This window comes from Populus euphratica, unplaced genomic scaffold (assembly GCF_000495115.2).
Source record: "Populus euphratica unplaced genomic scaffold, PopEup_1.0 scaffold4.1, whole genome shotgun sequence".
NCBI classification, from domain to species: Eukaryota; Viridiplantae; Streptophyta; class Magnoliopsida; order Malpighiales; family Salicaceae; genus Populus; species Populus euphratica.
The window spans coordinates 2,461,156-2,488,080 of record NW_011499859.1 but is presented as its reverse complement, the minus strand read 5'-3'; the positions used below and the strand labels follow the sequence as shown (position 1 = coordinate 2,488,080).

General features: G+C 30.1%; 4 protein-coding genes across 7 annotated transcripts; 3 read left to right on the top strand and 1 right to left on the bottom strand.

The window, feature by feature from the left end:
* Positions 1 to 238: 238 nt before the first annotated feature.
* On the bottom strand, positions 239 to 4,033 carry LOC105124405 (O-glucosyltransferase rumi-like). Of its 3 annotated transcripts, XM_011024422.1 has the most exons (8): positions 3,867 to 4,033; positions 3,414 to 3,743; positions 2,738 to 3,303; positions 1,679 to 1,871; positions 1,368 to 1,432; positions 1,074 to 1,284; positions 653 to 964; positions 239 to 501 (listed from the first exon to the last, which is right to left on the bottom strand). In XM_011024422.1, the coding sequence occupies exons 2-8, from the start codon at positions 3,501 to 3,503 to the stop codon at positions 439 to 441; spliced, it is 1,500 nt and encodes a 499-aa protein (XP_011022724.1). In that variant the 5' UTR covers positions 3,504 to 3,743; positions 3,867 to 4,033; the 3' UTR covers positions 239 to 438. The 3 variants fall into 3 exon arrangements, with proteins under 3 accessions (XP_011022724.1, XP_011022723.1, XP_011022725.1); XM_011024421.1 differs by having other exon boundaries at positions 3,414 to 4,033; XM_011024423.1 differs by lacking the exon at positions 239 to 501 and having other exon boundaries at positions 542 to 964; positions 3,414 to 4,033.
* A 4,696-nt stretch (positions 4,034 to 8,729) lies between these two features.
* On the top strand, positions 8,730 to 9,953 carry LOC105124404 (uncharacterized). Its single transcript, XM_011024420.1, has 3 exons — positions 8,730 to 8,954; positions 9,082 to 9,160; positions 9,467 to 9,953. Exons 1-3 carry the CDS (start codon positions 8,946 to 8,948, stop codon positions 9,622 to 9,624), a joined length of 246 nt encoding a protein of 81 aa, XP_011022722.1. The 5' UTR covers positions 8,730 to 8,945; the 3' UTR covers positions 9,625 to 9,953.
* A 7,604-nt stretch (positions 9,954 to 17,557) lies between these two features.
* On the top strand, positions 17,558 to 18,502 carry LOC105124403 (protein LURP-one-related 4-like). Of its 2 annotated transcripts, none has more exons than XM_011024419.1 (3): positions 17,558 to 17,800; positions 17,910 to 18,125; positions 18,223 to 18,502. In XM_011024419.1, the coding sequence occupies exons 1-3, from the start codon at positions 17,567 to 17,569 to the stop codon at positions 18,355 to 18,357; spliced, it is 585 nt and encodes a 194-aa protein (XP_011022721.1). In that variant the 5' UTR covers positions 17,558 to 17,566; the 3' UTR covers positions 18,358 to 18,502. The 2 variants fall into 2 exon arrangements, with proteins under 2 accessions (XP_011022721.1, XP_011022720.1); XM_011024418.1 differs by having other exon boundaries at positions 18,205 to 18,502.
* A 3,948-nt stretch (positions 18,503 to 22,450) lies between these two features.
* On the top strand, positions 22,451 to 23,506 carry LOC105124402 (protein LURP-one-related 11-like). Its single transcript, XM_011024417.1, has 3 exons — positions 22,451 to 22,837; positions 22,931 to 23,164; positions 23,297 to 23,506. Exons 1-3 carry the CDS (start codon positions 22,586 to 22,588, stop codon positions 23,429 to 23,431), a joined length of 621 nt encoding a protein of 206 aa, XP_011022719.1. The 5' UTR covers positions 22,451 to 22,585; the 3' UTR covers positions 23,432 to 23,506.
* Positions 23,507 to 26,925: the final 3,419 nt, after the last annotated feature.

The following is a 26,925-nucleotide window of genomic DNA, read 5'->3' as shown; positions in this document are numbered from 1 at the left end:
TCGGCGAGGCTTGCTTAAAAATAGAGTTTTGCTTCCCGTGATCAAATGAAAATAGCACTGTCTGGCTCTGTGATTTATCTATATTTTATATTTTGATCACCATGTGAGTTAATTGTTGATAATTGAATTGGATTTTATTACAGGAACAAAATGAAATTGTTAATGAGAACAGTGAAATAATCAAGACTCATTGATTGAGAAACATAAAAGAATATCCTTTTTTTTTTTTACAACTATATATGAATAATATCCTCCCTTTCTATTATTTCATGCTCGATCCTAGTTATCTTAATTTCACTGGTAAATTTGGTAATATTCTAGTATTCGAAATGCTCTAACATTCCTAGTCATACCTCACGATCGAATACCATAGAGTTATGACAAATATTTTTACAACATCCAATAGCAATATAAACGTGACATGGAGCTAGCAAGAATTTATTTGCGCCCCAATTGCTTCTTGTTCAAATTCTCCCAATATCCATTTTCCCATTTCTCCACCTGCCTCGCTGTAGAATACCATAGAGTTATGACTAATATTTTTACATCATCTAATAGCAATATAAACGTGACATAGAACTAGCACGAATTTATTGCGCCCCTATTGCTTCTTGTTCAAACTCTCCCAATATCTATTTTCCCATTTCTCCACCTGCCTCGCTGCATTCAATTGCTTCCTGTAAAAGGCTCCTAGGACGAGGGGTTTGTAAGGAGGAGGCATGGTGCATGGACTTGTAGTAGAAGGACCCTTTACCAATGATTCCATCATGAATTCTCTCTCGAACCCATCAGCAGAGCAGGCCATAATTTCCGAGCACAATTCAGCAGCTCCTTCGGGCACTTGTGGCATAAATCTCAGAAGCTTGGCATACTCATTTAGGAGATGAAACATGTAGTCATATACGTAGTCCATTTTTAACCCTTCTTGAATGAAATCACTTGCTGCTTTCCCAATTGCTTGTGCCTTTCAAGTCCAACATGTATCATTATATATAGCTCCAGTAGTTTAAGAAGGAAATCGTGATGCACGGAGTTGTTGATATGTGCCAACCTAATTAGAGATTAGGGTTTACCTTTTGTTGGTGTTTATTGCCCCAATCTACAGCAAATTTAATGGACTTGCATTTATCATCTTCACGAATAGGCCAATAGTGCTCCCCAGGTTTCAGACTTCTCGTGAAGAAATCGTAGTAATGTGGTTTTACAAGCAACGTAACAGAATCACAAGCTAGAATGTATTTCTCACTTACAGACCATGCATATCCTTCGATATAGATCTTGTACCTATATATTTCACAAAAAAGTGAACGTTCAACGATTAAATAAAATTAATCGCATCATTTCCAGATCATGAAATATATTATAACCTGTGTGTGCATTGGTTTGCCACGTTTGATTGCTTGAATTCTTGCTGGGATTCAAGGATCCAGTCCTGCGAAGGGTGTTGAAATGTTCATTAATACCTGGATCATGGAATGTCTAAGGTTTAAATGCTGGAGACAAGAAATGATATATTTATCTTCGATGTCTGTGATGAAGATATATACAGAGTATTTGCGCAAGAAAGGCTTTTCTTGAATATTGAAGCCCGATATATACGTCATTAGAAACTAGACGGTGAGAATAGTATCTGGGACAATTCTTAGGAACAGAGTATTACTACAGAAGGACTAAATACCTGGATGAACAGGCGAGCATTCCAGTCTTGTTGGTCGGAGACATTACAAGTAAGGAGGTCCTTCCTGGTTTCAGCAACAAAGGGGTTTCCCTTCCAGTAGGCATACGGTTCTCTATCTATCCATCTGCTCCTATTGTTTCCTTCTTTTAGGTCTATCAGCAATTTATCCCATGGCTTTATATTAATCTCAGCCCTACAAGAATTTCACACACACACACAAACCCTTTTTCATAAGCAGTTTACAGAAGCTGATTTTTCATTTTATTTTTTAAAGAATGGACATTTTAGCTGTAAAATATGGTTACTCTACTTGACGACTTCAATCAGCTATTTCAAGGAGGACGACGCGTCGTTGTTATATTTTAAGACAATAAATAAATCTTGTGTAAACTATATTTTTGCACTTATAAATTCACAAATACTCTACTTCGGGCCCATAGTTTAAAGTTTCCCAGACCACTTTAGTTTTAAGAGAATCTCAATTTTACCCCTTACTCTTACGTAACTGATAGAAAGGGCACATTTGCTCATACTTCTATTTTGTTTTTCTTGTTTCTCACCCGTTTTTCCCCTTCGAAGCCCCAAATGTTATAATCTCTAGCAGAAAGACTCAAGAACATAAAAAAACACTCATGATCCGAAAAATAAAATATATTTCATGATTTGGGTAAAATTGAAACCATTTTCATACGTTTGTGAAGATTATCACTCGAGATTCATGGGGACATGATGAGATAATATAAAAAGCTAGAGAAGGAAAAAAAAATAGTGTATTTAGCAAGAGGGGTTATCATCAATTCCTCATGCTTGGAGGTCCAGATCAGAGAATTCCATTGCACTGTAATATATTCTGTGCAGGCCTAGCTAACCTTCTCGCAGATATATTCATCAAATTAGTGAATTCCATTTAGGTTGACCATTCCGATTTACTGGTCTTAATTATTGCAAGAGCCGCCATAACCGACTCATTCCTATTAATGCCTAGAATATTCTCATAGAAAACAAATAAAAATCAACAGAAGAACTAAAGGCACAAGGATAAGATGTCAGAAAATGTACCATCCCCAGAAGGACCAATCAGGGAACACAATGTCCTCGGTCCACTTGTCGCCACAGTACCGAAACAACGGTGGCGGGCCTGTCTTGTTCGGTCCACGATAATCACTTGATTGGATGACTGGCCGATCATCACAGTCGAACATCAGCTCCAAGTCTAGGATCTTACCCGGATACCTCCTCAGGAGTTGCAAAATGCCCCATATAGTGAATGCGTCTCTTGTTTGTATAGACTTTTTGTACTTCTCAAGGTATGCTTTGCCCTTGACAATTATTAGACGGAAATGTGCTGTTGTTTTGGCTCTCTCCAACATGTCTCTGCTGATTCCTGTCGCATTCCAAGGACTTAAATCTTCGTGAATCCATCGAAAGTAGTTTGGACATCCTGGTTTAGATGATGTGTCTTCTTGATCTTTTGTTTTGGATGTTTTCGGATAGTTTGTAGGACAGGTTTGTGTTTGGTTTGTGATGGTGCAGTTTAGGGGGAATTCGGGTTTTCTAGTGATGATCAGGGTTTGGTGTGTTTGAGAGATTATTACATTTGTTAGATTTTGATCAGAAAACTTAGACTGCAAAAAAATGTTAATAAATAAAAGAATTCAGATAATCGAAAACTTAAACTAAATATAACGAAGTGAACTGCAGGGCTGAAAGGTATCATTGAGGTTTTGGAACTTACAGCATCGATCCATAAAGAGTATATGATGACGGCAATGAAGAGGACTAGTAAGAAGAGGAGAGTCCTAATAGTGGCTAGCCCCTTCTTCATTTGGGGCCTTAATCCAAACTTGAATCTCAGAGACTTGTCAACAACTCCCGATCCATGGAACTTGACTGTCCCTTTTCTGATCTAAGAACTTTCGAGCTTTCTTCTAGCTTGGTGGAATGGAGACATGAGCAGTCCAGTGCCTTGAGTGAGAATCAAGTTTCTATGCAAGTACCTTTCTGTTTGTGTTTTCCTCAATGGACCTGTTGAAAAAGTTCGGAAGCTTCTACTGTTCCACTCCCCCTGTTAGTTCATACACCTCTGATCAAGATTCAAGAATCTTCTCTAACTAGTAAGTAATTAACTGCTGAATTATTTTATTTTTATTTTTTTGAGATAAAAAATAATATGTGGGAGGTGGAATACCTGGGTATTAACAAGGTTCAGTTGAGCTAAGAGCCCAGGAGAAAGTAGTAGAGGGCGGGGTTTTCAGACAGGATTCCAAGATCTCTATTTTAGAAGATAAAAAGTGTAGGTCAGAATAAATGGCATCTTTAGGGACGGCTTGACTTACAGTTGACTGCCAAATTAGCATTCAGCGATGCGAAGTACTAGCGAAAAGTGTTCTAATCCAAAGCAAGTTAGCATTCAGTGACGCCGTAAATATCTTAAAAAAATCTATACAAACTCATATTTTTAGATTATAAGAGAGATTACAGCTCATCTCTCCTGTGATGATCTCTCTCTAAACTTCAAATCTAACACACAAGTTTAATAAAAATTTTAAAAACATTTAAGCGAGTATTCTATTACAAGTTTAATAAAAATTTAAAAAACATTTAAGCGATTAGAATACTCATACTATCCATCACATATACAAACACTATATTTACTTAAGCTATGGAGTGTTTTGTTAGCCGGAAAACACCTCCAATTTTTTTTCTTAACATTTTTTCCTTCCACATTATTTAGTATTTTTTTTTGTAGAAAATAAACAAAAAAACTAGTTAATTTATATATGAAACCCAACACAACAATTATGTTTAAGACTACGCTCAACAATATGCCAATGATTATGCCTAGGCTACTCTCTATATGATTATGCTGGTAATTATACCCATATGGCTACGTTAAAGACTATACATTGCAACACTCGCGACGATGCCCATGACTATATCTATAGATACACCTATAACTATGTCCACGGCTATACTCTACAACTATGCCAGAAGATCAGATCTATAAATAGTTTTTATAGCAGCTTGTATATGCCGAAAGGTAACATTATTATAAATATTTTCTTTTACACTCTTGCTAGGTCATGTCTTTCAAATATATTTACTTGCAAGACTTGGAAGCTTCTGATGATACATGAAAAAACTATAATGTTTTATACAATGTACAACTCTTTATAAATATCTTAGATATTTTTTAAGATATTTATCTTAAGAAAGTTCATATAAGCTCATCTTCCTAGACTTTAAGTCTAATATAAGACTTAAACAAGTTTTAATGAACATTTAAATCAAGAGAATACTCATTTTTCCTATCACTTGTACATACATTATATCAATTTAAGCTTCAAAGTGTTTTTCTTAGAGGTGTTATCGAGCCCCCCAAATCCTTTGTGTCTAGTTTTATTAGTCCATAAAAAGCGCTTTAAATCTTTCTATTGATAAATTTTTTCATCCTCATCAACAAGTTGACCCATTAAACCCTTGATTCAATTCATGGGTTTCACTAGAGTTTAATAACTTTTTTTTTTAGAAACTTATTTTTAAAAGAAAATTATTTTTATTTTATTATATGATAAGAAAATAGATATTTTCAAAACTATGCATCAATACAATGCCGGGAAATTTGTTTGAGACCAGGACAACTTCATAGAAAACAAACAAAAATAAAATTATAAAACATAATTTTTTATCAACCCAATATTAAAGAATAAAATTAAAAATATAAAAAAAAATAAATGGATAAAAAAAAAATTATTCAAGTAAATAGTACTTTTGTGAGTAGGTGAACTATGAATCTACCTACTCTTTAAGTTTTTGTTATAGTTAATAGTATAGTTTTGAAACCCGACTCAGCCTGACGAGTTGACCCAGAACCTGGCCGACCCGAGGCTGGAAACAGGTCGGGTTGAAGAAAAATAGGAAAAGTCATGACCTGGTGTGACCAGGTAGGTTTACTCGGTAACCTAGTTGACCTGACAAAATTCGGTTGTAACCCATTGATTTTTTTTTACTAAAATGATGTCATTTTGAATTTTTTTTAAAATTAGAATTGACTTGGTGTCCTGGTCAAAACCTAGTAACCCGGTCAAAATCTAGAACCCAGGCCTTGGACCGAGCTGGGTTTAAAAACTATGGTTAATAGACCATGACCCATGCTACACTACACATTGAATTATTATTTTTTTCTCTATATGTAAAAAAAAAGTTTATTTTTTACTAAAGTCTTTTTTAGGAAAAAAATGATATAATTATGAATTCAAAATTTGGTACATTAAACAACATATTTTTTAAATACCAAGACAATGACATACGAGATGATATATTTTTATTCTTTTTTATAGAAATTGAGATGGTGACAAACTAAATTGATCTAATCCAACTCAGGTCACGAGATCGCAATAACTCAATAGAAAACAAATAAAAAAATTACAAAGCGCAATTTTTAAATAACTTAATATTGAGGGATGAAATTGAAAAAAAAATTCAATTTAAAAAAAATAAAAAAGAAGAACAATGATTTTTTGAATTCAAACCAAAAGCCCCTGTTAACTAGCATCACACGTGAAAATACACTATAATATAGCAAATTAGATGACATAAAAAAAGGGTAGAATTGGACATTAAAGATTATACAAGCGCCACTAAAGCGCGATGGCCCCTCTAACATATTGTCATGTGTTATGCTTACTCTAACAACTTTTTTTCATTTTTTTCATTTTGTGTTCAAATCAATTATTGTATTGATAAGTTTTGAATTTATCCTTAAAGTGTTAATTATTTTAAATTGAAGAAATTGTGTCTCTGTCTTTTATGTTTTCATGTCTTTTATTTTGGTACATTATGTTTTCGTTTCTTTTATTTTGGTACAGTAATTAAACATTATTTTATGATTAATCATTAACAACAATAAAAAATTTAGATGGGGTATTTTCTAAGAACTTCAACAAATAAATATTTTAAATTAGTTTTATTCATGTATAATTTTAATATTTATTTAATTTTCATGCTATGAATTATTTTATTTTTTTTGTATCTTTTGTAAGTTGATACGTTTGCTTTATTATTATGCTCATTTTTTATAATGATTAGAAACTAAACAAATACATCCACTTATTTCATTATTTAATCGTTTTGTGATTATTTCACAACACTATGATCGAGTCCACGGCTCGATGAAATAAGCAGAAGCCGCCGGAATATAGAGGGTGGTTACAGCTTTGATTGCTCGTCCATTGAGTGTTTGAGAAGCTAATCCTCCAATAATGTCGCTTTGATTGCAAAGAGTGGCAGGAGCGAGAAAAATGAAATGAATATAAAATTAGGAACAAATGATAATTACTTGAGTTTTATAGTTACATGAGACAAAATTAGGAAAAGAAGATTTTCAAGACCCCTGGAGTTATAATAAAAATCACAATTGCTATCACGGATCACAAGCAGTATATAATAATCAAAATTATAGAAAATAAAGGGTGAATAGTTAAGCTTAGTTGGATGTCAATCATCCCAGCACTATTTATTTATTTATTTATATGAGATATTCGGACCAGCTTGCGCGCACTACAACTAAAATGATCTTGTTATATAATCTTGAAGCCATTAGAAACCCAAAATGGCATTGATGTAACTTGCCATGTGACCTTTGTCTTGTCATAGGTCAGATGATATATATTATATTTTATTAGCTTAAATTTTAGTTATTATTGTGATGGTTGAAAAATTAATATAATTTTTTTTCTTAAAAAATCTAATTTTAAAATTTTTTTAATAGAAAAACACCTTGTTAAGATCTTTGGAACATCACAGGTAAATCCATTAACTAAAAATATCCAAAAGAGTCCTAAAATTCAAAATCAAATAAGGTTAGATTTATTTTTTTTATTTTAGATATGTTTTTTCATGCAACATTGATGCTTTAAATAACTATCATCAAACCCCTTTTATCTTATAAAACTTGTGGACAACAAAAAAATCCATTTTGATTGTCGAAAATGGCTTGAACGATAACTTCTTCTTTCATCACTAGAATCTGATACCTTTCTATATTCTCTCTCTAACTAGAGATTAAAAAATAATACAAATAAATTTTTGTATTAAAATTATTTTTTTAATTTAAAGGGACTTAAATTGTATACTTTGTATTAATTTAAAAGTGTGGGTAAAGTGTATTTTTTATGAAATCCTTGGCACACAATCATGTTTGATGTTTTTTTCATTTTAGTTCATCTTTTCTCAATTTCATCCTTGTCTAATAAATAAATAAAAAAATAATCTTCAGTTAGAATTAAATCACCTAAAATTAAATTTTGAGAACTAAAGTAAATTATTGAAAAAAACATAGTATGTCCAATGTATTTTATGAGTGTGTGAACAATATCATATGCAATTAAAAATAAACTTTAAGAATTAAAATAAATTATTAAAAAATACATAGTAGGTCCAATGTGTTTTATGTGCGTGAACAATGCCATTTGCAGTTAAACACTTATATTAGGGGTGAACAAAAAAATAAAACAACTAATTAAATTGAGAAAACTAGAAAAAAATAACTAAAAAAATTAAACTATGAAAAAAAATTTATTAAACCAATTAGAATTTTGAAAAAACTAACCGGTTCATTTTGATTTTGGTTTTATAAGCCTGAAACCAAAAACACAAACCGAACCATAAAAACCGAGCTAAATTAAAAAAATTGAGCCAATTAGTTTTTGTTCTAATAATCAAAATCGAACCAAACTGAAACCGGTCAGTTTGAACTGGTTTTTATTTAATTTTATTTTTTAATTTAAATTTAATTATTATTTTTTTTTTTATAAAAACCAACCCACAGTAAAAATATGTAGTGAGTCACACCCCTTTTACTTCTTTTTTTAATAACATAATAATATATTTTGTTCCTTGGACATTTGGACCATATCAATACATCTTTTAAGCAGAAAAGCTTGTCCTCAAATGGAAAAAAAAGGCACTAATAAAAAATATTATCAATATTATATAAGAAAGAAAGCAAATGCATGAGAAAGTGTAATCCTCTTCATTCTCTATTGACTATAGATGAGAAAAGAATCGAGTAAGAAAAGCAAGAAAAAGGCCTTTCCTTGCAATAGTGGCCAGCAGCATGAACATAGTGGTCATCATGATCTAAGCCAAGGCAAGGGCAACTTGCTTTAAAATGTATTCATTTCTCAAAACCCCAACCCCACGTTGTTTTGAGTCTCTTAATTTTCCTGTAGCTCTTCAACTTTTCATATTCATAGTTTCCGGATAAATGGCACAGGTACAGTTAATCCCATGAGCTGTTGTTTCTGCTGTCTTCTCTGGCTATAACAACCAAGAATATAAAAACAGCACATAATGATTTTCGTGTTTGATATATTTGTAGTATGATTTTGTTTTTCTTTTAGAAGGTGGTTCTACAGATGATGACCATGAATGATGAAAAGACAAAGCAGAAAGCTATCGAGGCTGTTGCTAATATTTACGGTAAGGAATTAATGGACATTACGGCCTCACCCCTTCCATTTATTTTAGATGTATCTCTTTCCTCGGTCACTTCGTCCAATACATCTTTCCCATTGAATTAGTTTGCCGGAACGCAGTGCTAGCTATATAACTTAGAATTAATGTCTTGCTTGTCATGATTTTCAAATTGTTTGAATTACGAGTCAATGACAGTATCAGGTATGAGTTTTGTAGTACCGCAACCAGTTTGTGCTAACTTCTCGTATTCAAACTAGGAATGAAAACTTGAAAGTCGATCATTACCGTGTACATGCTCATAAATTTCAGGGGTTGACTCAATTGCCGCTGATTTGAAGGAGCAGAGGTTGACCGTCATTGGAGAAATGGATACAGTTGCAATTGCGAAGAAGCTAAAGAAAATAGGAAAAATAGATATAATCTCAGTTGGCCCATCCGAACAGGAGAAGAAAGATGATAAGAAATGATTCTAAGTAATTGTCGGCTGGCTTACCTTATAATTACCTATTTTGTATAGATATTCATATTTTGCAATGGTATTCTAAGCAGTAGTTATATGTAGTCATTCGGACATTGAAGAAGGTCTTGCAGCTCTTTTCATTGGAGTGTGCTGGTGATTAAGAGTGATTAAATAATGGCGGTGCAATTATCGTTGTCCTCTTCGAAAGAGATGAAAACGATTAAATTAATGGTCTTTGTCATTGTCAGTTGCCTAGTAACAACCCAACACCAGGGGTTCGTTCTCACCATCTTCAACCTATGAAAAGGCATGTTTCAGATGGAAACAGATGATGAGCGCGTAGCCCTTGCAATGCGACTACCCAGTAGAAAATTACTAATGAGTAGATTATTTGCTGATACATAGTAGCTTATGCAATTGTGGAAGATCTTTATTGATTTCCATCAAGTGATTTGAGCTAGCATTTTCAAGTAATGGGTCCATGGCGTGTCAGATTCATTTGTAATCCACTGCACTATGATACTGTATGGCTCGTTTATTTCTTATCATGTCCAAAGTGATCCAACCTTTTTTTAAATATAATTAAAGTTATTTATTAAAGTGGTTTTTATTTAAAAATATATTAAAATAATATTTTTTATTTTTAAAAATTAATTTTGATATGAACACATTAAAATAATCTAAAAATATTAAAATAATATTAATTTAAAGAAAAAAAAATTAATTTTTTAAAATATTTTTAAAACAAGATAACAAATAAAATTTTAGATTGTTTTTCATGATATAATATGCCGTGTGCCAAGGCTTAAACCATTTTCACTTTATATGGAATGTCAAAGCCTCTATTTTTCGGCTTTTTATAGGGGCTCAGCCTCCATTTACACCTGTTTTTGTCTAAATTTTTGACAAATAAATAACATAATAACACCAGGCAGAGGGGTTATTAAATTTTATCTTTTAATAATATTTATTTTTTTGACTCACTTAATAAAACAAAAGACAAAAAGAGAAGAGAATATAATAGTTATTACCCATAAAAAACAACAAAAATATCTTCACCTAAAACTAGAACTTTTAATAATATATTTTTATTTCTTTAAAATAGATCTAAAAAGAAACTAAAATGATATTACTAGTTTCTTTTTCTTTTTAAAAAATATAAGTTTGAAAATCTTAATTGTGATGGAAAAAAATCTCCATCTTTTTTATTTTTGTAAAATTACCAATAATTTTACTTCTTACAATTGGAATACCATTAAATTCTATCAATTGTTTTTGACAAATAAGGTTTTTCTTTTAATTTTTCATCAAAAGACTTGGCAGATAAGAAATTTATAATTGAAGTTGAACTATAAATTTAATTGTAGTACCCTAACAAATAAAGTTATGCAGGTTAAGGAAAAATTAAAGATGATGATGCATATTTATTTTATAAAAAATAAAGATATCTTTACTTGAACATGAGAATTACTCTTTTATATATATATATAACACTATGGAAGAGAGAATGAAAAATTGATAGTGTGGTTTCCTAGAGGGTAATCTACAAAATTGAACTTTCTCCTGGAAAGAGAATTGAAAATATATTCTTACTAGTTTCGAATAGACCTTTTCGTCCCCTATATTTTTTTAAAATGACCACCTTGTTTTTTTTTTTTTCTTAAAACGTTTTTTATTTTATTTCATAGGCTGTTTGTTATGGGGTGGTTGTAGAATTTATTACCCAATTCCATAATCTAGGTGACCACTTTTAATCTGGGTTTCAAGTAGACCCACTTTGTATGATGTTTGTTTATTGGGTTTGGGCCCGTTTTATTTGTGTAGTCTACCTTTGCTTCTGTCAAAGCTTTAGAAATCACAGCCCATGTTGCCCTGCTCTTCTTTTAAAATATATTTGACAAAGATGTTTGGATTGCTACAATCAAATTATTAATTTTCTTTTAGGTAGAAAAAATGATGACCTTGGGGATAATTTAGTTTTTCTCAATTATTCGTTCGTCATTATAAAATTGTTTGGGAGTATCACAGTTTTTTTTTTTTAATTTTTCTACACAATTAAGTTACACTTTTACGTTAGACTTTTATTCTTAAAGTCAACAAAATTTAGAGTTGAGTTGATGATCAATGGTGTTCTTATCTTTTAACAAGCTTTAAAATTGTTAAAAATATTTATTTACTCTTAAGGTGAAAAACCTAGAGTTGTTGAACAAGATTTTTTTTTGTTTTTTCTTTTATTAGGTTATAGTTGAAATATGTCTGTCCTTAGAAAAGAACACAAAATTAAAATATTTATTTATGGGTTTTTTTTCTTTCACATGGGTTACGGGTTTGTTTTTTTTATTAGGTTATAGTTGAAATATATCTGTCCTTAGAAAAGAACAAAAAAATAAAATATTTATTTATGGGTTTTTTTTTCTTTCACATGGGTTACGGGTTTAATTAAAAACGGTGAGAGATATTATATATATATATATATATATATATATATTATTCAACATTATTATTTTTTATAAAAAAATAATTTTATGATTATTTTTAATTTTTTTTCTAGTGGTTTATCATGTCTTTTTTGGATAGAGATTTGTTTTTAAGAAAATTGTTTTGTATTTAATTTTTGAAGAATTTTATATAGATAAGCTTTATTTTATAAAAAAATAATTATTTTAAAATAATATTTCTAATATACGGGGCTTGCATAATATTTGTTTATCTTTTCTTTTATTCACTAAATTCCATATGTGTTTTTATTTCTATTATCTTTATTGATTATAATAAACAAATTAAACAGATACAAACGAGTAAATATCTTATTTTACAAAATCAAATATCTTTATCTACATTTATCTTTTAAATTTTCTAGTTTGTTTTTGAGTTATTATTAACAAATTTTATTTATTTATTTTTATAGATGATTATCAATTTATTTAATTAGATATTTGGATAAAAATTTTGATTCACTCTTTGAATATTTTATGTAAAAAATATATCGAAATAGCTTAATACATGTTTTCTTTTAAAGAATATTTATAATCCGTGATAGAGCACAAATCAAATAACTATGTATGTGTTTGGTGATATACAACTATTTTTCATATTTTATTATTATTATTATTATTATTAAATCTAAAATGTATTGGGGATTTACTATATACAATGCAATCCTCTCACAAAATACTGTGGATACACTATTGTTTATATAAAATTGTTTATATCAAACTAGTAAACTGATCAAATGACTGTGATCTATATATTCTAAACCCTAAATAATTAAATTAACTAAACTAAAAACTAAAATTGATAAGAACACATATTGAGTTGAGTTGTTGAATATCAGAAAGTCTTTTATTACACAAATAAAAAATAAAAATGATACGGCCTATTAATCTCCTAGACAAGTAACTTTGGGTTCTTAGCCTGCTCTTCACGCACGTAGCATCCACTAGTCCAGTACCTCCCTTTTTCCTGGTGTTTTTTTGAGTTTTCACCAAGCCTTCCTTCTTTAATGCATTTTGCTTTTACTATAATCTATTCTTTCCGTTAGCTGAGAGCATTTTGACTTACATATGCTTCCCCTCATATATATATATAACGTTCTTGCCTTAGAATCGATAAGATATTTTTATTAAGTTTCTGAACATTAAACCTAAATTTCAAGAGTCAACTGTTTGAACATAACTTATTAAAAAAGAAATAATGATTAGAACTTGCTTCTATTTGGCTATTTTTAGAAATCATTTCAACCAAATCGGTGAAGAATATATTTCCATTCTTATATATTTTTATTACTTCGGTGCGTCCACACGTGTGTGAGCTTGGTCAAATGTACGTATATGCATGTAATCCTCCATAAAATTATTAATTTGATGCAGGATGAAAACATTGGCGTACGTGTAGAAAACGCAATCTAACTAACCCCACTTATTCATTGCGGGATTGGATCAATCAAGAACAATAAGAGACCATAAAAGAGAATATTAAGAAACAATGAACTGTAAGATGTTGATCTATTCAACGTATATACACGTACGTGTGCACTAAGTGAGTGGAGCTGCCGATTTGGAATCTTAATCCACATATAAAAGTTATTATACTGATCTTATTTTTAATTTTTTACACATCACATGCAAGTGCTTCATTGGCAACAATTAAAGAGCAATAGAACATTAATGGTTTATATACATGTCTGCGTGCGGCCGCTATTTTGTTCCCTTTCTTGATCCGTAACGACTCAGGCATGAGCAGTGTTATTTTATAATGAAAATAGTACAAGGATTAAGGATACAGGGAAACCTCCAACATGGGCTGACGAATTGCCTCTCATATTTTTAAAACCAGGCCTGGCATGGGCTATCCAGAAACCGGTTGATCAGGACTGGTATCCAGTGAGATTGAAAGGGGAAAAAAAAACTGAGGTGACTTGGAGAGTTGATCAGATAATCCAACAAAATCTAATTGAAATTATATTGTTTTGATTATTTAGAAAAATTAACCAAGTAACCTAATGACCCATCAAAACCTCAAACTCAGGTCTTGGGCATGATTGGCTACGAAATCAGGTTTTAAAACTATGATAATAATGAGTTAATTAGTTTTAATATGTGTCAAAATAAATAATTTGTTGAATTAGTTTTAACTTTAATTGATATTTTTTTTTTTTATAAATGATTATTAATAATACATAACACATTCATGCTAGTATATAACTATTTTGTCACTCAAGTTTAGTTGTTGATACGAATTTGAAATGTAACAAAGAGACTATTTTTTTTTTTAGTAAATAAATGATGTAAATTCATAACACACAAAATTGGCGATAATATATTAATTAAGTTGACCCAATTAAAACCTAATATGATTAAAAAATTAAAACCATAAAATCAATGATGGTTAAACTCCATTTATTATGAAAAAAAACTAAGAAAAATAAGCGGGTTGCAGAAACTCATTGATAATATTAGTAAACTTAGGCCAATAACCTAGTCTTGAAAACTCTCAAATTACTTATTTATGCTAATATTTAAATTAAATAATGTGGGAATTACTTTGATATAAGCTAATTGAATTGGCTAGTTCAAAGCCAAGTGAGACAAGTTAGAAACATATGGGTTGCCTTAAAAAAGATGATATTTTTATGTTGTTTTAATATTAAAACTATAATATATTGGATCACATATAGTCATCCGAGATGAACATTAAATGTGTGACCTGGATCATGAACATGACCGTAATACGCTAACTCAGTCGAGTAACTATCTCTTTCCTTTCCATTCCCCTATTCTATCCCTACTTGAGCTTTATTTGAGCTTGGATTGGATGAGAATTGATATTAAATTGAAGACTTAATAGAGAATATAAGGTTAATTTGAAAGAAAAGACTTAGCTGGAGTGGGATGAGATTTGAGCCCAAAATGAAGAGGTATTATTGAATTAGGGATTTAATTGAATGCAAGTTATGCCTAACTAAAGAGTTGTTGGCAAATTAAGAATTAAATTGAATGAGTTATATGAGATTTGGGACTTAATTGAAGAGTTATTACCCAATTGGAGTGGCATATGTGATTTTCTAATACCTCCAAAGACAATCTTGTTTGATATCCTGAAACTTTTTTCGCATTCCCATTTTTTATAGATGGTTCGTGTGGTATAGAGTATGTTTAAAAGTACTAAAGTCATTATTTATCTGGGTTATTAAATTTCAATATAATAATATTTTTTTTTGCAGTACTAAAGTCATTTATCTCAAATAAATACAAACAAAAAACATATAAAGAATGAAGTTTAGATTTTGATATATTTTAATTGAACTTGTTTTTATTTTTTTTTTAGTTTTATTATGTTTCCTTTAATTATTAATTGATTATTAAAAAAAAAAAGTAAAAAAGGAATGAAGCCGGCACGTGACGTCGGGCACAGGAAAACACTATTTTCTTTTCTTCTCGTTATCACTTACCAGTTATTGACCGAAGAATGGGTTCTGCTGGCTGCTGCCAACACCTTGTAGGGTCCCGCCTCATGGAGTGTATCCATCCAGATGTTAATTAACATCAAAATTCTTTTCAAAGTAAAAATCAACACATTTTTTTTATTTTTTAGGATTAATATCAAAATTCTTCATCAAAAATAAAAAATTGTTAAAATATTCTATTTTTAGAGATTAACATAAAATGATTTTTTTAAAAAACCGAGAAAATCTTTTATTTCTAGGAATTAATATCAAAACTTTTATTTTATTTATTCAAATCTAAAATTTATGGATATTTTATTTTATGATTAACATTATAATTTTTAATTAAAAATCTTAAATTGACAAAATCTTATATTTTTAGTGATTAACATTAAATTTCTTGATGAATCTTTGACTTCCTTTTAAAAAAGAATAATATAAAAATAAATCACAAAGATAAGTGTAAGAATAATTTAGGTAATTAATAGCATGTTAAAAAAAATTTATGAGAAAATATATAGTAAAAATAATTTTTTTATTTGAAAGGATACAATAAAGATATTAATTTTTTTAAATATAATTAATCCAGTACTTGAATCTCTAAAATAAATATATATTTTAAATTTTTTAATTTTATTTAATTATCAAGTGGTGACTCAATTAATTTTATTTTAGAAAGTCTCATATGATACTAACATACCTCATGAAGCTAATCAATAAATCATTTAACCTACAAGGTGCCTACAAACTTGAAGTGTTCCACCTGAAAACTTAAGTCGTCACGATGATCATTCTAGAGAAGAGGTTGTCTTCTTTTACTGCACTTGTGACACAAGTTTCAAGTCTAGAGATGGAGTCGCTTCTTCATATCTCGAGCCACCAATTAACGGGTCAACTTCTTAACTTGTCTTTGCATATCCTTAACCATCAATTCATGAATATTTCTCTCTTAAAACAAAACGGTCTCATCTAAAAATACCCCCCTTCGCCACGACCATGTTATGCTTAACCACCTCCGTAATTCTAAGAGTGCAACAAAAACCACAAGAAAGTTTAGTTCTAATACCATCTCACGTTGTTGAGAACAAAAGATAATTAGGATTGACAGGCAAACTAGGAAGGGTTGAACTAAAATTGGGCTTAGTAGAAATCCTAAATGTCATACATATATACATAAGAGAACAATCTCTCTATTAAAATTGTCAAAATATTAAAGTTTACGAAAAGGTTATCACGAATCTTTGTATAGAAAAAACTAGGAAACAAATATATGGAAAAAAAAAGGAATTCTTTTCAAGTAGAAAAACTAGAAATGTTTTTTCTAAATTAAATAAAAGAAATTAAAATAACTAGGAAAAATACTTATTTTTCTAAAAACCTTTTGCACCAATCTTTCACTTGATATTTGTTTTTTTTCCAGAGAAGATATCTGAAGATAAATTAAGTGGTAATATGTATAAGAATTTTATCGCTGTAAGAAGACCCATGAAAGGACCGAAAAAATAAAAGGAGAAATAATAACTGAAAATACCATATAAAGCACGTAGTAAAAATATTAGATATGAAATTCGCGGGAACAAAACAAAGAAGAAGAAAAAGCTCTGAACAGCGACGGTGGCCAGAACAAAGGAGACCCGGAGGCACTTGATGTTAGGTTATACTTTAGAGCGTGTTTTAATTATGTCTTGTTGTGATGGTTAAGTTGGTGACATGTCATCCACGTGTATTACATTCAAAAAAGTGAATTCTACATCATCAAACTCTTGTTAATTTCTAAAATTGTAAAAGCGGAATGATATTTGACTTTAAACAATGGCCGACGGCCAAGGAAAAACTTGAAATTCTAGGAAGGAAAGGGTATCCGTAGGGAGCTGATGTTGCATTTTTGGCATAACCCAATTAAATAATAATAACTTTAACAGAGCCACGCCAACTTCATTGGAACATAAATTACCCCTAACACATTACTCTCCATTTTCAAGACCAAGTTTCTTTCCTTACTTTAATGGCTAAAGTGTTTCCTCACAGTCAGAGATCTGTGTTAGACCCTTTCGTGTCTTCAGAAAGAGAAACATTCACTATATGGATGAAATCACTTGTGTGCCAAGCTAATGGCTGCACCGTCTTTGATTCCAGTGGAGACATTGTTTATCGCATCGACAACTATGATAAGAAGTGCAGCAGTAAGGTCTATCTCATGGATCTTCAAGGCAGAGTTCTTGTTACAATACGAAGAAAGGTATTACGATCTCCAGTGAACTTGTTATAATTATCGGTTTGATGCAATTTTCTAATCATTTTAATGGATGGGGATTTTCTTTTTTCTTTTTGGATCGGTATCCATGCAGAGGTTACAGATTGTAGGGTGCTGGTATGGTTATAGATGGAATCCTGATGCCAACGAGGGGAAGCCATGGTTTCAAGTGAAAACATATGGCAGACTTATCTGTATGGGAAGCTTTGCCTGTCAAGTTACTGTAGGATTTGACAAGTATTGGGTGGTGAAATTGGGCAGCAAACAGGCATTTAGAATCGTGAACATTGATAGAGAGGTTATTGCAGAGGTAATTAGTATACCGTTTCTTCATATTGATTTTATGTTTTCCTTATTGCAAGCGCAGGTTTAAGGTTTAAATTCTTCAGATTGCTGGTTTAATGCAGGTGAAGCAAAAACGATTATCTTCAGGAATCTCACTGGGGGATGATGTGCTAACTTTGGTTGTGGAGCCTCACATAGATCATTCCCTGATAATGGCAATTGTGACTGTCTATGGGTTGATCAATGATAAACTGTAGGATATTACTGTCTTTTGCTTTTGATGCACAGTGAGACAGCAGTGATATTCATAGGCTTCAAAGACCAGAAGCCACTGCATATCTTGGCCATTGTAGAGGCAGCGAGAGGAGAGAAGTCTACTAGGATAGGGTATGAAAGTGTATAGTCCCGAAGTTTCCTCGTCGTTGTTATTTTTTTTATTTTATTTTTTAATTTTTGTAGAAAATGTTGCTATATATTATTTGAGCTTAATTAATCTGTTCTCTCTGTTCAATTGTTTGTCTTTTGCTAACAAAAATATCTTTCAAAAGAGGGCTGATATAGGTGCACACGCAAATATTCATCAATAGTTAAGATCTTCGAGGCAGAATATTCAATGTGTGAGGTAAGTTCTTTCGTGAAAGCAACTAAATAATTCTGTGAATTGATTCAAGTTTTTTTTAATAAAAAATATCATAAATATATTCTGTTACAAATAACGTTGACTTGAATAAAAAATTTATAGAATTGAATTAAATTTTTGTTTTAATCAATATTTAAGATTTGATTCTACTTTACATTATCTCTCTTTTAAAAGAAAATGTGATTTTAAGTCATATATTTGTTAAATATACTTCTAAATTAATTCATTTTAATTTGTCATGAGTCGTCTATGAAAATTATTTTTTGTTTTATGATAAGAAGTCAACGATACAACTTAGCTCACACATCAAACAGGCGCTCTAGCTAATTCTCTGCACAGCCTTCGACATCCTAATTTTGCGACAAGGTTTGATATTTACAGGCGTAGCGGTGCTACCCAGCTAGCTACATATAGCCAACCTCTACAAAAGAAGCTTGCATAGTGGCATAGTGCCAACCACGTTTTCATAAAACAAATTGAGACTAACGGGACACATGCGAGATGCAAACCAAAGTTGAAAAACTAGACTATATGCCACTGAAATCGCTGCTTGGAATCCATCTAGATAAAGGCACTTCATTTGATGATCTCCGCGAGGACATCATCAGCATTATTATGGAGAAATATATCGTTACCAAATAATAAAGGGATTACTCCATACGCTGGCCAACCTTGATAATTGAGGTTTCATTCCAAGAAAGCTGCATGCGTACGCATCTCTCTTTGAATACATGCATTTAGACAATGTCAAGAGCATCATATCCACTGACCAATGTTGCATGAAATTATTATTACCTTGTATATCATGAGAGACTTTGACTTGCAATATTTGTATTTAAGTTCTTCTAAATTTTTATTCCCTGCATTGGACACCAAAAACATTGAGAATACAGGGTTGCATGTTCTCTTGTAATCATAAGGCATTCATGGCTAGCAATTGCAATTATATAATGATGAAGTCCACATAGAAATTAGATTTTTCACGGCCAAGACGTGCAAGTTGGGTTTCCAGTTTGGACTTCAGTATTTCTAAAAGAATAAATCCTTGTAGAACAAATGATTCTCCAATATTTAATTAGTTGACAGGAGAAAAATAATACGAAAGAAAAATGAGTTTCGCTATTTAATAAGTGATTTAAGATATTTATAGGTTTTGATCATGTCAGCTTATCATAAACGTAAAAAATAACATAATAATTGATTGATAAAAATATTAATATTTTTATATGTTGTAGTATTGATATTATTATCGATGAAGAGCCTGATAAATGTTAAAATTAATTGGTAAAAAAGTTAATATTCATCATTACATTACATTGTAGTGTCTGATATTAATATTATATATATGGACATTCTGTGTGTGCCCGTATTCTTACTTCTCAAAAAAACACCCCAAAATATATCCAAAAAACAAAAAAACAAAATGAGGAGCGGCTGGTTTGAGTTGGGTCCAAATAATGTGGGTGTTTCCTTTGAGACCACGACTCAAATGGTAACAAAGTTTGTTGTCATTTGGGCCATATTATCAAACTACAGTAATTTTTATTTTAAAAAAACTATTTTGATTCGTGTAATATATATATATATATATATAAAGAAAAAAAACAGAGAAATGTGAGATTCCGCTTCTAAAAGTCAAAATTGTGTTGTTCTATATAGACTATAGTAGTAACGTACAAAATTGTTTTTTTTTTGTTATAAGAGCTATTTTTCCAAAAGGTTCTGCCCAATAATCAAACTTGTCATACAGATCAGCACAATAGAAAATTATCTCCCAATACAATATTTCGTGCGGAAAAATCCCCATCCATGATTAAAAGTAGCAGACGCTAATTTCACAACAAAATACATTTTGATGATGATTAAGAGATTTGCTAGCTTGCTGTATGAATAATCAAAACCATGGATTGGAATAATCAAAATCCACATGGCACAAAACTGTGGATTGATCAAAATACTTATGGCACAAAACTATGGGACAATAACACGTACAAATTAATTAAACGCATAACATAAATACTAGTTGTGTGAATAATCAAAATTAAAAGAAAATACAATCGACCGATCTGTGCATCAATTGAAATATCAGATTGGCCATAGGGTTCCGACTAATTATTTGAACTATCATATAGATTAATATACTTTATTCCCTAGAACAAGAAAGAAATATTTGAATATATCTCTCCATGACATCAATTCCCAATACAAAACAATGAGGATAAAAGAAAGAAAAATCTTGAAGCAATTGGAGAAGGTTTCTCTTTCAACTCCCCTGATAAATATATATTGATGGGAAAAAAAGAAAAAAAAAGAACATTTTAAACAAGTTAATAAAAGCTTCTCTTCATTTTGTTGTTGTAGCTCTTTAATTAAATGCAAGAAGCGAGATGAGAATAGCAATAGTTATTATAAGAGATAAATAGAGAATGCACCATCCATGACGGAAGAAATTAATTAAGCTGCGAACAATAATTCTACAAGCTATAAATGCACCGTATTCTCCCCCACAGGCACCCTCCATGCATGTGCTACAATGTAGCATTTGCCCATGTCCTAAACGTTATCAGTACGGATCAAATGTATGAAAAAAACTAGTCGATAACATCCCTCCTTGGTCTTGTTATAATTTAGGTTTCCCTCTCTATAAATATTTTTGGTATCGTGGAACATGCATTCTCAAAAACTATATACTGTGTTCTGCCCCTGGATTTAAGGTATGGTATTGTTATCATTTTGTTGATTTCTGTTCTTTTATATTGTCGCCAATACATACACATGTAACATGAAGCACTTGTTTACATTTGATTTCTGGTCTCCGGTCTGCAAAAATATTTTCAACGACCAAATCAAACCAACTACAAGCAAAGCATGTTTGTTTCTTTACATTTCATACTTTCTTTAAACACCATTCGGTTTTTAATGAACACTAGCGCTTTGTCATCAGAACAATTTTAAATGTTGTCCATCAGATTCCATGAAAAAGACAGCAGCTCCGGCGCTTTCTTTTCTATTACCTGATCCAGAAAACCAAGTGTTTTTGCTTGCCAACTTCTAGAGAGAAGATGGCATATTATAAAGTTGGTAGTCCTCGAGAGGATGCCCTCTAGTAGTCTGAGTTTGGAATCCAAATTTGTTTCTCCCTGATCTTGAAGTCTCTTGGGAAGAGAGGTTTATATCGTTTTCAAGATTGACTCGAATGAGCCGTGATCTGATATTATTCGACCAGCAATTAAAAAACCATCGATTTAATTACCAAAGAATGGCTATCTTCTTCCTTTGTACACGTAGACAATAAATGGACTTGATGAAACTAGTCTAGGAAAGAGCTACCTACTCTATCCATCTATATTTGCACCGGTACAAAGAGATTAGCAGTTGGATTTGATTAATTAAACCATGAAACAGTCATGGTTTAAGAAAAAAATAAAGGATGGCTTTGGCTTAGGTTGATGCAGCAAGTTGCTGTTTCTCATGTCATTCAGAATCATCCAGATAGTGAAAAGAAAATAACCCCATTTCAAATCCATGGAAGTCTACCACAAACCAGTGCTGCCAAGTGAAGAAGACAAGGAATGAACTTTCGTCATAGATGAGAACCCTCGTGTTATAATACGCAAACACATCGAAGAGTAAGGACCTATGCATACCATCTATAAACGTGTGAGATTGAAATAAATTATATATAACCATATCCATAAGCGTGTCCTTATCTTCTCTTTTAATGGCTTCACTATACATACCCACATTACAACACGCATAAATGTTATCAAGTCTCATTCTCACATCAAGCATCTTCAAAAATCCACGCTAACTCTTCATCCACTAGCTAACCAAGCTTGATTCAAATGGCCAAGGTTCATGCTTTATCACAAGTTGATTCTTCTTCTTGCTCTACCTCTACTAATTCTTATATCTCTTCAAAGCCGGAAACATTCACTATATGGATGAAATCACTTGTGATGCAAACAAATGGGTGCACTGTTTATAATGAAAATGGTGAGGTTGTTTATCGAGTAGATAATTATGAAAAGAAGGGAAGCAATAAAGTTTATCTCATGGATCTCAAGGGCAGTGTTCTCTTCACTATACTTAGAAGGGTATGTTCGTGATTTCGAATTGTGATCAGTCTGATCATTGAAAGACCGCCCTTTTGTCACAAGATTTAATGTTTTTATCTTTAATTTATGCAGAAACTATTCTTCTTCAGACAGTGGAGGGGTTATAAAAGTGATGGCTTAAAGTTAAGAAATCAAGAGCCTTATTTCCTAGCTAAAAATACAGAAATATTCCAAGGCAATTTATCTTGTCGAATTACTGTTCGATCCAGCGAAGCTCCTGATCAGAGATGCCACTACAAGTTAGAATCCTTGGCTGGAAAATTAGCATTCAAGATTACAAACAGCAATGGTGAAATTGTTGCAGAGGTATCCTTCTGATTCTTCCAGAAAAATAACTGATGATTTGGGACCCGGCTATATATTATATAGTTCGGTCTCTTTATACCTTATGTCATGAGAAATATTAACATTTAGTTTGTGTGTTTGGTGCTTGGGCAGGCCAGGAGAAAGCAATCAACCTCAGGAGTATTCTTAGGAGATGATGTACTGACCTTGGTGGTGGAGCCTCATGTTGACCACTCTTTTGTCATCGGACTTGTGACTGTGTACGGTTTGATGCATCATAAACTGTGAATATTCTTCAAAATAATCACAAGATGCATGTAGATCAGGAGATTTTTATATAAATCGATTTCAGTTAAGAGGATTTTTGTTTTTCGTTTTTTTTCTTTTTTACCTATTCAATCCATGAGAACTTTAGCTAATGTAATGGGGGTTTCTTTCAGATTTTTCATTAATTCAAGTCCTTTTGTAAAGTAAGACAAATTAATTAGACCCATAAATTATCTAACTATTTGTCACTTAATATTCCATGTTAAGTGTTTCTTACCACTACAAGCAATGCCTAGAATTCATTACCTTGCTTAATTCAAATTAAGTTGCATTAAAACTTTTTCTCAATGTTGAATCTTGATTAGAGAAATTGTCACAATGCTGCTAAGGGTTGTTTGGAATTACATTGCAAACATTGTTTTATTAAAATTAAAAAAAAATATTTAAAATTATTTTTATATTTTTAGATTGTTTTGATATACTGATATAAATAATAATTTATAAAAAATATATATTATTTTAATATATTTTTAAATGAAAAATATTATAAAAAATAATATTATTATATTCTCAAATATTCTGAAATCTAGGATGCATAATCTTTCTATGGCTTGAGGTTTATAATTAGATGGAGAAGATAGAAGCAAATATAGTTACTTTTAGATAATTCATATTTTTGGTAATATTGGAGTTAGCTAATTTAGTGTTTGTAAATAAGAAAAATAAAAAACCAGGTAATTGATTGTTCAACTCAAAATCCTCATTGTTGACTATGTTTTGCACAAAATGTCTATACTGGATACAGATCTAGATGTTGGTTTTATGGGTGACAATAAAACAATGTATACCCAATGAAAATATTTTTTATTTAGTTTTTAAAAAATATTATAAAATGAGTTACATTTAATCAATTAATTTAATTTAATTAAAAAATAAAATAAATATTTTTTAAAACAACAATAAATAAAGAGATGCGATATAACCTGGTTATTTTTAAAATCAATGAAAATCTTATCAAAACAATAAAAAAAATTAATGAATCCTAAATTTTAATTAAATAAATATTAAAACATAAAATTAAAAAAATTAAAATCATTCTTTATATTATTTTGATAGAATGATAGTTTCAAGAAGTCAAACTCAAAGCTATTAAATCTAGTTCGGTCAGTCATTAGATCTAAATATTTAAAATTATATTTTATATATTTTATATATTTAAAATAAAAATTATTAGTAATCTGCTATTAATCACATAAAAAAAATATGCTAAGATAGTTTAGACGACAATATAATTATTGGATATGTTTCTTTGGTAAGGATCAAACAACTAGTTCCTGTGATGATTCGTACCTATCCTGACTCAACTCCCCACATGAAGCCTTGGACGGCAACTGTGTGTTCATATATTTCCAGCAACTGAAAAGGACAGAATTCTTGTTATTATGCCACGGCTAGTTTATTTATAAAATATGAGATGTCATGGAGGCGTGCTGGTACGGATTTATAAAATAAATATATTTAATAATATTATAATTATAAATTAATACTAGATAAATAATATAAACTAAAACTAAAAATATGATGGAATATTCCATGATAAAAAAAATATGTTAGTGATAAAAAAAACTTAGAGATTGAATAAAATAATTTGTAGTCATCCATAGTATTTTGTGAAGAAAAATACAATATTTTCACCATATAATTTATCTTTTTTGTTAATAAAAAATAAAAAAATTACAAAGCTAATTTTTTTACCAACTTAATATTGAAAAATCAAAAAAAATAATTTTAGAAGGAAAAAAACCTATAAGAAAAAACATTGTTTTAATTAACAATGTTTTGTAAGGAAAACTACAGTGTTTTTTCCAATACAATCGACAAAGATAATTTTAGAAAGAATAATAAAAAAACCATTTAGAGAAATACTGTAATAATCTACAGTGTTTTGTGAGGAAAACAACAACATTTTCCCCATATGATTTAGTTTTATTGTAATTATAATTTTTAACCAACTCAATATTAAAATAAAAATTAATAAAAATAATTTTAAAAAAATTCATTAAAAAAATATGTAGGAAAACATTGTAACAATCTATAGTGTTTCTTTTTTAAAAAAGTACGAAATTAAATTCTCAATAAGCTTAATATTAAAAAAATAAAATTGAAAAGGATAATTTTTTTAAAAATAAAATAAAAAAACAAAAAAATAATAAAAAAACCGTGATGAAAACACTATAGAAATTTGCAATGTTTTGTGATAAAAGTTACAGTACTCCCCCACATAATTTAACATTATTTGTGATAACTTATAATTATAATTCTCAACTAGGTTAATATTAAAAAAATAAAATTAAAAAAAGATAATTTTAAAAAAAATCATAAGAAAAAAAACTATATGGAAAGATACTGTAGCAATCCATAATGTTTTGTGAGGAAAGTTACAATGTTTTCCCCACGTGATTAAACTTTACTATAAAGTTAAATTTTAAACAACTCAATATTAAAAAAATAAAATCAACAAAGAAATTTTTTTAAAAAAATATTACAAAAAAAAGAAAATACAAAAGAAACTGGAAAAAAACCATGTAAGGAAAAACTGTATCAAATTATCAATCCATAGTACTTTGTGAGGAAAGTTACAGTTTTTTCCCCACATGATTTAGTCTTACTTTTATTTATTTGTAATTATAATTTTTAACCAGCTTAGTATTAAAAAAATTAACAAAAATAATTTAAAAAAAACTATGTGGAAAAAAATTACTATAGCAATTTACAGTAATTTGCGAGAAAAGTTACAATGCTTCACTCACATATTGTAATTATAATTCTTAACTAGCTCAATATTAAAAAATAAAATTAAAAAAGATAATTTTAGAAAAAATCATAAAAAAATCAAATGGAGAAACATAGTAGCAATCAATAATATTATAAAGAAAAAAGTTATAAAACTAAATTCTCAATCAATTCAATATTAAAAAAATAAAATCAACAAATAAAATTTTGAAAAATAAAAAATATAATAGAAAAATCATGGAGGAAAACACAATAGTAATTTATAGTATGTTAAATAAAAAAAATTATAAAATGAAAATTTTAATTAGTTTAATATTAAAAAAATAAAATTAATAGATAATTTTAGAAAAAAAACAAAAAGAAAAAAGAAAAAGGGAAAAAAAGTAAGAAAACAAAATAGTGACAAAATAAAAAAGAGAAAAGAGAAAGAAAAGGTGAAAAAAAAACAAAAAGTAAAAAAAAAAAACATTTGATTACTGATGTAATTTACGGTCACAACCTTTAGCTTGTTAGTTAATTAATATATATATTGAAGGTATACTTAAAGACCATAAAGTGGATATGATTGGATACTCGGCTGAAACTTTGTCATACCTGTGGTCCTTTGGGCCAGAATTCAGCACCATCGTTAAAAATATGCCCAAAACCTAATCCAGTAATTGTAGGGCCAGATACCTAACTAGGAACTAATATCTCGTTAATCACTTCAAAACAGGCATTCC